Raw genomic sequence first — 14,854 nt, 5'->3', positions numbered from 1 at the left:
AATGAACAGTTTTGTGATCATAAGGCAGACTCTCAGATAACTCTGTGAGAGAACTTCTTTGGCTTCCTGTGGTGGTCTTTGAGTTATCTTACCTCACTTGCAATGTGCTAAGTCCTGAAGGAGGGCCCCAAATAGACCTGGGCATGAAAGATGCCCTTCATCAACTCTGAGGAGCCATTATGGAGTTGAGGGCATCCCATATATTATTTCTGCAGATACATACTTGACACCCTCCCTTTTAGTGTAAGTCATCTATGGAATTTGAAATCCTCTAAAAATTAAAAGAAAGAGGTTCATGTATTGATGCTTGTAGTTTCCATGTATATGAATTAACTAGTTTAATAAATGAATGTCTGTGCTATTGAATTTAGTTTCTTTCAACATAGTTATGGTTAACCCCCAAAAGTCAATTAGAACATGTGGTTTCCTTAGACTCTCAGATAGACACCATGTTCTGAAATTCATAGATCAAATCCTATAAATATTTTAGCATTATTCCTGATGACATTTTAACATTCTGCTACATCACCAGGATTAAAGGAACAAATATGGTTGTCTTGCTGTAAAGGACCTATTTAATTTATGAAAAGATAATTTATTTCTAAGTATATAAATAATCTTTGCTTATACTGTCTCCTAAATGCATAGTACAGTGAGATTAAATAAGGTAATTATAATTTAAATATTTTTATACCTAACCTGCAGATGTTATTTTGTTATTTTTGGCCCTCTACATCAACTAAATTCGAAAGTTCAAAATACTTTTTCTAGTACTCTTTAATTTCTGCTAATAAATAGTTCTGTAAAAACCTCAAGTACCCGTCACCTTAAAAAGAATTGAGATCTGCATGAAATATTTGAAAATATAAGCCAACAGTATGTGAATATACATAAAACACATCATTTACTCATGGAAAAATAAGCAGCTATAAAAGCTTAAGGAGTGTCTGGGCCTCCCTTTAAATAAAAGGGTATGTGACTTGTGAATAAAATATAAAGGGTTACTAAATGAAAGCTGAAAACATAATAGTTTTATTATATCATAAATAAACCATGAGTTCCCCATGGAATTTTGCTTAAGATTTGTGAGCGTCCAGGTATTTTTATCATAAAATCCATACAGCATTGTAGATGTGTTTAGCTGAACAGAAATCTTGTTTGCTAGTGACAATGGAATCCAAACGGCGATTTAAATTTGCTTTTGTCTTATAAACAATGCTTGAAATTGGTGAGTTTTTAACAGAAAAGTTTGTGGAGAACATTCATACACATAGTTGCTTTGAACCCTTTACTATACTATGTCAGTTTAAGACAGTTCCAAATACTTTGTGTCAACAATGGTTACTATAGGCAGAAAAGGAGCTATTCCTTACACGTTCCATCCCACCTCTTAAAAACAAACAATCCAAGATTCACTTGTAAGGAAATCTTTACTGATATTAGTGAGGCTGATAAAATGATATTAAATAAATAATTCTTAAGTACTAGCTATGAGTGTGCTTTATAACTTAGTGCATTCATTAATCTTAATTACACATCTAGGGGTTGAGAAGAGCCTAGTGACATGTGGATCATTTTGTCTTTCAAAAGAGTATTCAGTGTTCAATATGTAGAAGTAAATTTACTTTAAATGACTAGAAGTCATTTGAGAAGCAACAGCAATTCAAAATGTTTTGATTTGTCTTATTTGGTAATTTTCCAATTAATATCATTTTGAGGAGGGTGTTTTTTAAAACCGCAGTAAAACTGTCATTTACTTTATCAAAGTTGAAGAAAAAAATTCATGTTCTTCAAAGACATGTCTTGGCTTAAAGCAAATGAAAAGATCCTACAATATTTCACCTTCTACACCTTGACATTGAGCCCCAAATTAATGATGCAAGTATTTAATAAATATAACTTGAGGATGCTATTTAAAATATTTAGTACATTTAAATCTGCAAACATTTAAATCTTCTACACAAAATAGAAGAGCATTACAGATTCTAAAGGACTTGGAACATAGTAGGATAGACACAAAAAATGGTATTTTTTGTTGTTATGAACTACCAGTGGAAACTGATAGTAGACAATGGATAATACTGTATTTTGGTTCCCTTTAATCTTCCTACTGACTTAAATTTTTTCTTTTCCCATTTGCTGTTAATCCTGTAATGTCTTGCTTACTGATATTTTGCTATTGCTAACCTGCTGTTTGCTGATCTATATTTTTCTAAAGTTAGACTGAATAGAAAATTCAGGCTGGTGTTAATATAAAAGAAGAGCTATAAATTCAATGATAAGATTTAATTAATCTTTTATTATTACCATCTTTGAAGTTCAGGTAACAAATTGCAGGCTTGGCCAAAAGCACTTCCTCTGATTCATTGCTGGAGGCCAGCACTTCATGTATCATCAAAAGTGGACAGCTTTCTTTATTTCATGGGTTATTTAACTTGAGAAAGGGAAAGTAACACAAACCTTCAATTTCTTATTCCAGCTATTCTTTTTTAGGAGCCAAAGTCAACATTTCTGTTTCCCTAGAGCCTCTCACTTTCACTGTGGAATGTTTAGAAACTGAAATTTCTTCCTTTTAACCATGAGTTTGTCTGTGCAAATGCACTAGATTTGTTGAGCTAATGCTGTGTTTCTGGATCTTTCCTTCTTTCCCTGTCTGTGCTTCAATGCCTCCCCACCTTTGCAATGTAGCAAGCTGAGCAGTTGTTCAATCAGATGTACAACCCAGTAAGTCATTTCTGAAAGTTCCCGCTGTAACATATCAAAGCATGAGGATCCATTGATCACGTCACAGTGTGCCATATTGGGGGTGTTTCGAAAATATACGTCTCTTCCCATTTCCGTTCTGTCAAAAGAAATGACCTGTGCAGAGGCCACTGCCATTTCTTTTGAAAGTGAAATTAAAAAATTAAGAACTCAGGGAACTATTGCCAGCTGTGATATTACCTCTGTCTTAACTTCAACCCTAAGGCGATAGAGAAACAGAGGTCAGCTGCAGATCTAGGCTCATAGAATTCTTTCCCCGATCCTTCAAACATAGAGTTATCTATGCCAAAAGGGATAGCATTTGTAAAATAGCAAACAACTCAATGTATGTTATATTCAAGGGATAGAAGTTAAAATAGGTTTTTATTTTAAAGTAGGGCTATGCTCTTTGAGACTAGTAAATGCCTAACATTACTGTGGGTTTTGTAAGAGTTAAAAACATATCATTTGAGAACAAACTAAAATATAGTCTCCTAAAAACAGATAGTAACAATTCTCATTATAGCTTAATGGTACAAAAAAACAGGTAACTAGTAAAACTATGTGTAAAACAGCCCAGATGCCACCACTAATTTTTTTATCCTCATGACAAGTGTGTGTTTATATGAAGCAGTTTGTTTCTTTAACTTATTAAAGAAGAAGGGCTTTTTTGTTTTTCCAATTCAGGTGACTTAATGGGAGAAATAATACATAAGGTGACTGGGATTTGTTATGTGGCAGGTGTGATCTGTGCTATCATGCATTCTAATTATCTTTTATTTATAAATTCCCATCATGGGAAAAAGGAATAGCAGGGATAAAGGAAACAATTCAGCCAACAACTTTTTGTTAAGCTGCTGCTCCAGGATACATACAGCCTCATACACAAGATGCTTGGGTGTATTTCATTAGATTCAGTCTCCACCCTCCATTCTTAAAAACAAATTTTACTTTTGCAAACAGAATTCCTCAAGCCTCGTTGGAGCATCTTTATTAACCTCTTTCCCCATGTGTGATTTTTAGCAGAGCAACAAAAATAATCCAAATTTCCTTTCCCTTAACATTTGAATGGTTAATAAGCAGACTTAGGACAGTGGAGATGTGAAGAAAGGCAAATTAAGACTGGGATATCTTCAAGCTTGAAAATTGACCCTGAGAAAAATAAGTGTTTTCTGTAGGTCATTTTAAAGAGGTGTAAAGTAATCCCACTGAAATTGTCTCACACTTACTACTTAAGGACAGGAAAAAAACCTAAGTATGTCATATTTTAGGTGTGCAAGGCAAATGGGGAGGGCTTTGTTTCTGCAGCAGCTATGATTTAACAGGACCACAATAGGAGTTCACCATCCCTGTTAGGATAGGTAGGGCCAAAGAAATAGTTCTGTTAACTTTTAGACCATTTCCAGAAATATTGATAACATGGCAGGTATTGGATTTTGCCTTCATTTTAACCCAGTGATGGGTCTCTAGGATGCAAAAGCAAACTTTTCAGTCCTTTAGGTGACTAATTCAAAAGTCATTGACTGATTTTTCTCCCTGAGTTAATTAAGCTAACCCATTGTTTTGGCATCCTGGGAACATAGCCAATTATTAATATAGCCAATTAATATAGCTCATTATTATTTTTTTAAAATTTATTTTATTGAAGTATAGTTGATTTACAATGTTGTGTTAATTTCTGCTGTACACTGAAGTGATTCAGTTATACATGTATATATTCTTTGCCATTTTCTTTTCCTTTATGGTTTATTACAAGATATTGAATATAGTTCCCTCTGCTATACAGTAGGACCTTGTTGTTTATCCATTCTATGTATAATAGTTTGCATCTGCTAACTCCCAACTCCCAATCCATCCCTCCCCACCCCTCTGCCCCTTGGCAAGCACAAGTCTATTCTCTATGTCTGTGAGTCTGTTTCTGTTTCGTAAATAAGTTCACTTGTGTCATATTTTAGATTCCCCATATAAGTGTTATCACATGGTGTTTGTATTTCTCTTTCTGACTTACTTTACTTAGTATGGTAACCTCTAGTTGCATCCGTGTTGCTGCAAATGGCATTATTTCATTCTTTTTTATGGCTTGGTAGTGTTCCATTGTATATATGTACCACATTTTCTTTATCCATTCATCTCTTGATGGACATTTAGGGTGTTTCCATGTGTTGGCTATTGTGAATAGTGGTGCTGTGAACATAGGGGTGCATGTATATTTTTGAATTATAGTTTTGCCCAGATATTTGCCCAAGAGTGGGATTGCTGGATCATATGGCAACTCTCTTTTTAGTTTTCTGAGGAAATTCCATACTGTCTTCCATAGTGTATAGCTCATTATTTTAACTTCCCTGTCTGCAGATATTCTCAGGGTTCAATTCTTTTTTATTTATTTATTTTTGAATTTTTTAAAAAAATATTTATTTACTTTTGGCTGTGTTGGGTCTTTATTGCTGCTCCTGGGCTTTCTCTAGTTGCGGTGAGTGGGGGCTACTTTTCGTTGAGGTGAGCAGGCTTCTCACTGTGGTGGCTTCTCTTGTTGCAGAGCACAGGCTCTAGACATGCGGGCTTCAGTAGTTGTGGCACGCAGGTTCATAGTTGTGGCTCATGGGCTCTAGAGCACAGGCTCCGTAGTTGTGGCGTGCGGGCTTAGTTGTTCCACGGCATGTGGAATCTTCCCAGACCAGGCTCGTACCCATGTCCCCTGCATTGGCAGGTGGATTCTTAACCACTGTGCCACCAGGGAAGCCCTCAATTCTTTTTTAGACTGATAGAGAAGTAGCATGATGAATTTTCTATACTTTAGAATGTTTTAAAAAATGACTATGTTTTTCTGGTTATAGAAATAAGGTATGGTCTCAGCAGAAAATTTGCCAAAGTATAGATGGATATAGGAGAAAATAAAAGTAACAAGACACCTTAGTGAACAGAGATGATAACTAGGAACATCTAGGTTGTTCCACACCCAGATATCTTTTGATTGATTGTTAGTGTTCTTTCATCTCCTGTTTCCTTTTCTACCCTGTTCCTTCTTTCTTTCCTTTCTCCCCCTTCCCTCCCTTTTCCATCCTTCTCTCCTTCCCTCTATTCTTTCTTCTTTTTTCTTATCTAATATCTATTTCTTTTCACGAAATTGTGTCAGTGTTTGTTGAGTTTTATATCCTATTTTTATGACATATCATCAGAATTTTCTCATATAATTAACTGTTCTTCTAAAACACCTTTTTAATGGTTGTATGATATTCCACCCTATGTTCTCATTTCCCAAACGTTAATCATTTCTTACCCCCTTTTTTTTTGCCAGTATAAATAATACACTGAAGAACAGCTTTCCATATTAATTTTCCCACATTTCTATTTTTTTAATAGAATAAAATCCTGGGCCAGTAACTTTTAAAAGCTCCCGGTAGTTCCCGCTATGTTGCATTTTAGAGAAGTTCTACTAAGGCATGGTTCTTCCAGCACTGAATAAAGGCATTCTTTCTGTCACATCCAGACCAACACCAAGGACTTTCATTTTACATAACTTTGACAAATGCACAGATGGAATATTTTTTTTTCATTTTAACTTTCCTTTCATTAATTAGTAGTGTGGTTGAGGTTTTTAATTCATTTATTAGCTGTTTGTATTTTTCTTCTGTAAATTGTTTCTTTAAGTCATTTAAGCACTTGTTTTTGAGTTTTCTGTTTTGTTCATTGGATTATTCTGTATGGGTTATTCTGTGCTTTATATGGAAACTTCGTCAGATTTGTGGCAAAATTTTATTTAATTTTTTTCTTTAGAGAACTGTTTTTACATTCCTGACCTGTGCTTCCCTTTAGGATTTCCTCATTGCCTTTATGCTTAAAAGTCATCCTCTGATTTCAAGCATAGACACTCACCTATATTAAATTTTTTAAATGTTACTTTTTATATCAGTTTATTCACCTTATCTATCTTTAGATTACTTTGATTCATGTTGAGTGGTGGGGTTCTAACTATATTTTTCTAAATGATCAACTAGTTATCCCAACACCATTTATCAAGTAATTCTTTCTGTTTTGGCATCCACTGATCTTGCTACTGTTTTATACTAAATTCTTATATGGATGAATATTTTAATTTCCGAGCTTCTGTTTAGTTTCATCAATTTCCATTGCTTGTTGAGTCAGAATTTTATTTATTGTGGCTTTATAATATTTTTAAACATCGAGTGCAACAAATTCTACCCCACTTCTCTCTGCTTTTTATTAGGTCTCAGTTTGTTTTAATGTTCTTAGCCTTTAATTTTCTATCATTCCAAGTAAACTTTAGGATCACCTTGTCAATTAAAAAGCACAGTTGTTTATTTTAATTTGAATTATATTCAACCTATAAAATAATTTTAGAATTATTGCTATCTTTCCAATATTTTTTTTCCCATTTCGTGAACTTGATACAACTTTTATCTATTTCAGTTATTATTGCTATCTTTCCAATATTTTTTTTCCCATTTCGTGAACTTGATACAACTTTTATCTATTTCAGTTATTATTGCTATCTTTCCAATATTTTTTTTCCCATTTCGTGAACTTGATACAACTTTTATCTATTTCAGTTATCTTTTACAGTAAAGTTTTGACATTTTTCTATTATAAGCCTGTGATGTTTCTTTTTAAGGATAGCCCCGAGCATTTCTATGTATATAATTTTTAGTTACTGTTGTGAATGCTATATTTGTCCTTTTATTTTCTAACCAGTTATTGGTACCTAGGAAATTTATTTTATTCTTGTTTATTTATTTTGAATATGGCCACCCTACAAAATTTGGTGAATTATAACTTGTTTTTGTTAAATAAGATAATTTTACAGTCAGCCCTATGTACATCTGTCTAAACTAAGTCAGAATAAATAAAAATTAAGCTTTGAAGTCCTCCTGGGAGTATTTTTACTAGAGTAGAAATAAACCTTCTACTTTGAAAAACCTTTTACATTAGTCACTCTGTTTTACTAAGTGATACTCTAATGCCATGTCTTAGGAGTCTAAAATGTTGTCTGTGTATCCTTATTACTTCTTATAGTAATAACCCTTCTTCAGCTTAACTACCAATCTCTACTCCTGAAGGAGTTTTGTCTTGTCATTATAAACACTGTGCAGGTTATCTTCAGGCGAGTTCTTTTCTTCCTTTAGTTCTTACTTCTAGACAAGTAATATCATTTTTTCATCAGTCTCCAATACCTTCTTTGCTGTAGCCCTAACGGTTATTGTGCCCAGAGATCGTATCCAGAAGCCTCTTATAAATTTTTAATAAATCTTTAGACTTTCTGGGTCCTAAATTTAGTGCTTCATTTAATACCATCATTGCTGCAGGGCAAATGTTTGATTTGGAGGTACTGGGGGCAACTTTGCTACTGGCTAAGACATACTTGAGACCCCTCTGTTGTTCCCACACACGAGTCCCCCCTGCCTGGTCACTATCTTTTGAAATCCCATCTCTTCTACAAATTCACCTTTTGTGGGACTCACATTTTATGTAAGGTTTTACAAGAAAAAGACCAAGCATTTTTCCAGTCCAAAGGGAAAAAAAATTTTGTTCATGTTCAGTGAACTCTTCCTGATTTATATGTCATTATAAGAGTGCAATCCCAGGGACATGATAGGCTGAATTATAAATACTTTCACAGTCCTTATCTAGGTACAGTGGTTTCTTTTTACGATTTTTTTTTAGCCAGTGTCTGAAAATTATTTGATTCACTCATAGACTAACTAGCTCCCTTGACACAATGGAAAATTACAACTATTTAAGAGGTAGTTGTAGCATACGTGTAGCGTACATGTAGCATGTACAAACACACATATACACACACAAAAAATACCTCACACTGAATCTAGGCTTTCAGTACTTAAAGAATTCAAGTTATATTTGAAATAACACTTAAGATTGGAAGTCACATGTTTTGTATCAGACCATCCAGATAATTATTCAGTTCTCTACATTGCTAATTTTAGGAAATTCCATAGTTAAAAGGTATTACATTAATAATTATATTTTTGTAGGAAGGGTCTTAAGAAGTGTTAAGCATACAGTTGGTTCCTTTTATTTTGTATATGTGGAACTTAAACAAATGTTCAAAATAATTTTTCTTATGTTTATTATACATATCCTATCTGTCTCATCTATGACAAGAAATTTCTTTTTGGAATGGTTGTTATAATATGCAAATTGTGAATATTCTGGATGTAGTTAGCTGGAATTGTGAAAGAATAATTTCCTTTAGCATTAATTAATGTAAGACTGAAAGGTACATCGTTTTTAGTTTCCAGACACATTTTTTAGACTCACCTATTATATTTGGTATTAATTAATTGGATTTAAAATAAAATTTAAATTTTATAACATGTTAGAGTTCTAAAATCACCCTAAAAGCTCTATTTTAAAAAGTAATATTTTGTTTATAACTCAGAATTATGTGAAGATTGGAACTTACTGTAGCAGATTGAAATAATGTTTAGAGTAGTTTATATACCCTGTTCTGCTGTTAAGATATGAAAGGACCGTTAAAGTGTTGTTAACAGACACTAAACCCCCAAAGTGCTGCAATGGAGAATCGTATTTTTACAGTGCATAAATTTAATAAATTATTGCTAAAACCATAAGCAGCATGAAAGAAAAGTCCTCAGATTCATTAGTTAGCGTTCTGCTTGCACTTTATGGTCATGACTAATCATTTGTTTATTTTGAGAGAAATGATTTTTTATTAAAATTGTTAAGGCCCATTTCAAAGAGAGAATGTTATTTAACATTATAATTGAATATTCCCTGCCTAGTTTCACATCAGGTTTCTGGACCAAAGTTAATACTTTCCTTTCTAGGCACTTGGAATGATGAACTAACATTTTATTAAAAATAATCAATGGCTAACTTTCACACAAGGAGTGTAAATAAACTTGTGATTTGTCATATTGATACTATCAATCCTGGTATGGTTTTAATCACGTTTGCTCTTAACTTTGATTTAGATATAGTATTAATCTGTAATTTTGCCTTATTTCCTGAAATAGTTCTAAATTGTTTCATTAAAATAACCACTAGGTATTGTTGTGTACTCCTTGTCCTAAGTCATGACCAGATTTCTCTTCTGTGCTTGATTCAGGCTTTCAGAACCAGTTCACATCAAAATGGCAAGCTTGCCCACATCTGTGAGGCTCCAAACTTTGTTTTGATTGTTCCCATTTGCAGGGAAATTTCCTTACATATGGAAATGCAAGAAACATAATTGGGGGACCCTCAAAATTTACTGATCTAATATGTAATACAGACATTTTTGAAATGTTCTTTTCTCAATTTTCTGTGTTTCTATAAGATGCTTGAAATTTGCTCTAAAAGTTACCAGAAATATTTTGAAGCAGAACCAGATACCTGGATTTGTTTTTAAACTGACCTGTTTAATCAGAAAAATTAAATCTCTACATTAGGAAAAACAATGCTCATCGGTATTCCTTTGGTTTTAATGACTGGTGTACGTCTTTGAAAGTGACAGTGTGTTTCACTAGATTTATGATACATAAGTTCTGAAATAATTAAAAGAAAATCCACACCAATCTGCATTTTTCAAGAGCTAGATTCCTGACTAGTGAATGAAGTTGATGTGTCTTAGATGAATGGAATGGGCAATTGCTTCCTGACCTTTTGGGGGTACTAATTTAAAATCAACAGATTCATAAGGGGAAGTACTTATTGTATATTTTCAGTCTAAACCTTGACTAGGTCACAATGCCATGGTAGGAATTTGTCAGGTAATGATTTATTCCAATGTATTTTTATGTTTTTGCAGTGCCTAAAGTACATTAGGCCCAAATCTGTTGTCTACTTTTGATCCCTATCAGGAACTCCCAGTCCAGATGAAAGAACCCATGTTTTAATTTGAAAAGGCAAGAGTATTGCCTAAATGCAAAGAAAGTGCTTCCTTCTCTCTATTTTTAGAGGAGGCTCTGGCCTTACAATTTTGAAGGAAGCATTGGCTTTGTAAGCTCAATTTCCTCCTGTTTTTCTTTGGTATAGTATCTCCCCCATGTCTATAGATCACAGTATAACACACTCACGCTACACTAGTTAACAGTTTCAGCCGATCCTCCGAAAAGTTGTGATTCATGCTGAGTAGAGCTGGTTAAATTCTGGGGAAGACTTTTGCTTCCACTGCTTAGGTTGGATCAGGGACTCACCAGGCTACAGTCATGTGAAACTCTCTCTTCCCTTGGGTCTTCACATGGACCCTAGTGATTATCCAAACGCAGCTGTTACTCTTCCATCTCTATATGACTCTTGCAGCTTTCTATTGACTTGAAAATTTTTCAAATGATATGTATCTACACCTTTATTTAATAACCTTTCCAAGAATTCTGACACCAATATTGAAGATGATTTGACATAAACTCTTTTGCCCAGAAATCAGTAGACATTGATATAGAGATAAATAGATATATTTAACTCAAAGGTGTTCTTCAGGTTGTCTATTCCTTTTAAAAGGAAGAATCATTAGCACCTACAAATTATCTAACAGACACCAGGCCAGCTGTAAACTTGGCTATGGTCTTTATTTTAATAACATGATCTAACCGTAGCATCACACACAGTGGTCAACATGGTCTAGATTCAGGATTGTTTTTTCCTAGGCTTTCTGTACCTCTAAACATCCCATGAGTCCTTTAACCGTACTCACTTGGTAGGTTTAAAAGATTGCCAACCCATTGAATTTCACCCTGTGCTGAAAACTTGCCTTGGTTCATCTTCTTCTCTTCAAGTAGCTAAAATAAGGAATGTGTTTACATACCTATCACCAGCAGACTGCTTTCTCTGAAAACCTAGCAGGGAGGCTTTTCTAAGGTGTATGTAGTATCTTGTCAATGAAAATTAAATAAACATATCAATTTAGCTGTATGACAAGCCCCACTTATGGGATGCATATTATAAAATAATAATCACAATAAAAACACAAATGAATAATACCTTCCCCATGTTTGTCATTTTATCGTTTTCACTGTCCTTAGAGAGGCTTATTCATTTGCCCATAGTCGTAAGACACAAGGCCGTATTTAGAATCTAGATCTTACGATTAGTAATCCTGTACCCATTTATTAAAAATCGTGATAATAATAATCTTAAGAATAAAAACAACCAAAATAAACCACAGCAGCTAACTGCTAGCTCTTTGTGAATCTTCAAATCTGAGTCAAAAAAGGAATTTTCACTCATCAGAAATAAGCTACAAAACATTTATTCATTTATTTTGAGTCTTTCAAGCTGGTCATTACTTAGTTCTTTAATTCTTTTTCTTAAACATCTCAGTGTCACTGGTTGGTTAGTTTGAGAAAACTGCCATGGACAGGTTTTTAGCTGCCATAAAATAATGGTAATATAGTATGAAAGTAGAAGAGAATTAACATGAAATTTTTGTTTTCTTTCTCATAGTAATCGAAAAGCTGTATATTTTAAATGCTTTTCTGTTATAAGAGAAATGAGTTGATTATTATTATCACAGATAGAGGTAGTTATATGGAGTATTTTGTTTTAAAATAGAATACCTGCTCTACATCTTTTGATGGGAGATTAACAAATTAATATTCATTACTTCAATTTAAAATAAAATTATTAGATGAATAAACTCCTAAAGGAATATTAGCTCAAGATTCACTTTCAGATTATTTTAATTATACTGAAAAAGCTCACTAATTCTATTCTATTCTATTATAATGAAACTCAGTGTACGCACTAAATAAATAAAAATAAATATTTTCTGAGAAATGTGGATGACAGGCTGCCTGATACTGTGTTGAATTGATATATTTTTTCCAAGTTCTTTTGCGTAGTTGAGTTTATTTCTTGAATAAGGAAATCTTAGATTAAAGACTGTGAAAGCAAATTATTCCCCATCTATCCTCATGCTTAAATAATATGTTACATGCAAAAATTCCTAAAAATAATTAGTTTGTCATAAATAAGAAATTTATTTTTATTTATACTAATTTTTGGATTTTTTCTACTAAATTATTGCAAAGACTGTCAACCTTCTAACAGTAGTATTAGTGTTAATTTTTCTAACCATGCATGATTCATCTGACCCCACAGTAGTTGCAGCTTGCTTGCCTTGTTTTTTCCCTGAAATTTTTTTTAAAAAGTGTATAAAAACACAACGGACATCTGCTCTAGTAGAAGACAGCAGGATAATTTAAGTCCTAATAAATTGTTAACATTTTATTAGTTCACACATGGATTTTGGAGATATATACATATATGACCTCTCTGAACTTTCTATGTTGAATGTGCACTGTTGTTAAACTACTTGTTTTTTCCCTGCCTGCTCTTTGAAGAAGTCAATTAGGAATAATGGGAAACAAGGGGTAGGCAAAACATTGCAGTGCAGTGTTATTTCCATCTGTCTGGGAATATTTCAGCCAAAAGTTTATTTTGGGAAAAAAAAAAGCCATAACGCACTGTCACACACAAAAAACCACAAATACTTTGGCTGCAAATTATTCTGCAGTGTTGTTGCTGTGTTGTTGCCTGTGTCTGTTCTCCTGTGTAAAGCTGCCCCCCACCCCCCATGCATGTGTTTGAAGATTCTCGTCTGTGTGCTTGCTCATGAATTAGCTCATCCTCCTCCCGGTTCAGGTTTATTTAATCAAAAGAACAAGAATTTATGGGTATGACTGTTAGCTGGAAAGCCCTTCTGCTTTTTCAAGGCTTTGTTTCATTCTACATCTTCTGCTGAAATTTCTCAGTGGGATGAAGTGTTCAATGATCAGTCAGCCAGTCTCTTATATGTTACCTAGCTTTATATATACCCTTGATGGTTCCTGGAGAAATAATTTAACATTGTTTTTTCTCAGTTTCTCTGTATTGGAAAAGGAAGCTGTTGGTATGAGTCATTTACTTAACTGTGAGGAGTTGAATTGTCTTAGTTCTGTTTGCCAAAACACCAGAAATAAACACATCACTGTCTCTACCTCCACCAAGCCCCCATTTCTTGTGGGGAAAAAGAAGCAAAAAGCAGCATCATTTAATGAAATAAAATATTAACAATAAAAGAAACTAGCCTTAAAAATCAAGGTAGTTCTAAGGTAGCTGAAATTTGTGATTTTCCTATTTTGCCTTTTAACTGACAGTATACCCATAATTCTTGATAGTTGTAATTTTTTCTCCAAAGTTAATTTCTGGGCCATTGGTGACTGCACTATCTATTGTTGTTCTAAATTGTTTTCTTAACTACATTCTTTAAAAATATAATGTTGAAGGCTCATAATATTGAAGATGACTCCAGGATGAACCCAGAATTTGCAGACCGAATAAAACAGCTTGATAAAGAGGCATCTTATTACCGTGATGAGTGTGGCAAGGCCCAAGCAGAAGTCGACCGGTTGCTGGAGATCCTCAAGGAGGTGGAGAATGAAAAGAACGACAAGGACAAGAAAATTGCAGAACTTGAAAGGTAAACTTTGCATTCATGTTGTGAATTCTCAACAGTGAATGAACATTGATTGCTTAGTTGCCCATCTCAGGTTGCAGTAAATTTGGAATGCACATTCATATTTCACGGAGGAAACAAGTTATGCATGAGGAATATGGCCTGTAGGGATGATGTTGTGTTTCTGTGGGATACTCGGAAGTCAGTTGGCTTATCTTTTGAGGGCTTATGTACTTCTTCAGTGTTTGAGAAAATAATGGGCAACTTTCTTGAGTGATATCCATGATCTAGCATTTGTGCCAGCAAAGTGTGTAAGAGACTGAAGCTTTGACTACCTGAAAAAAAAAACCACTTAAAAAGTCTTTGTATTAGTTTGATAGTAATCTGATTTTTGTTCAGTGTGACCCATTTTAGAAATTATGTCAAGTTTTTTTTTTTTTTCTGATAGGCAAATTAAAATCCTTAAGGGCTTCATTTTAATTTTAAAGTGCGGAAATATTCTGCCAGCCTACTGTTTCTTAAAAATACTGTTAATTTTAGATGTATCTACATGGTTATTTTGGAATGATATTTTAGGACCAAAATTTTTCTTAAAAAGATAGTGTGAAATCACAGTGAAGTTATCATATTTTTCTTTTTTCTTTTTCTTTTTTTTTTTTGCGGTACGCGGGCCTCTCAGTGTTGTGGCCTCTCCCGTTG

At 33.7% G+C, this 14,854-nt stretch overlaps 1 protein-coding gene across 1 annotated transcript in view; it reads left to right on the top strand.

Annotated features, from left to right (window-relative positions):
- Nucleotides 1-14,854, top strand: part of ERC2 (ELKS/RAB6-interacting/CAST family member 2) — an 866,017-nt gene that overhangs the window by 442,385 nt on the left and 408,778 nt on the right. The window contains exon 12 of the mRNA XM_073811247.1: nucleotides 13,986-14,179. Within this exon, the coding sequence (XP_073667348.1) occupies nucleotides 13,986-14,179 (194 nt within the window). The remainder of the gene's footprint in view (nucleotides 1-13,985; nucleotides 14,180-14,854) is intronic.

The sequence above is a fragment of the Tursiops truncatus genome, chromosome 10 (assembly GCF_011762595.2).
Source record: "Tursiops truncatus isolate mTurTru1 chromosome 10, mTurTru1.mat.Y, whole genome shotgun sequence".
Lineage (NCBI taxonomy): Eukaryota > Metazoa > Chordata > Mammalia > Artiodactyla > Delphinidae > Tursiops > Tursiops truncatus.
This window is presented reverse-complemented; position numbering and strand designations above follow the sequence as displayed.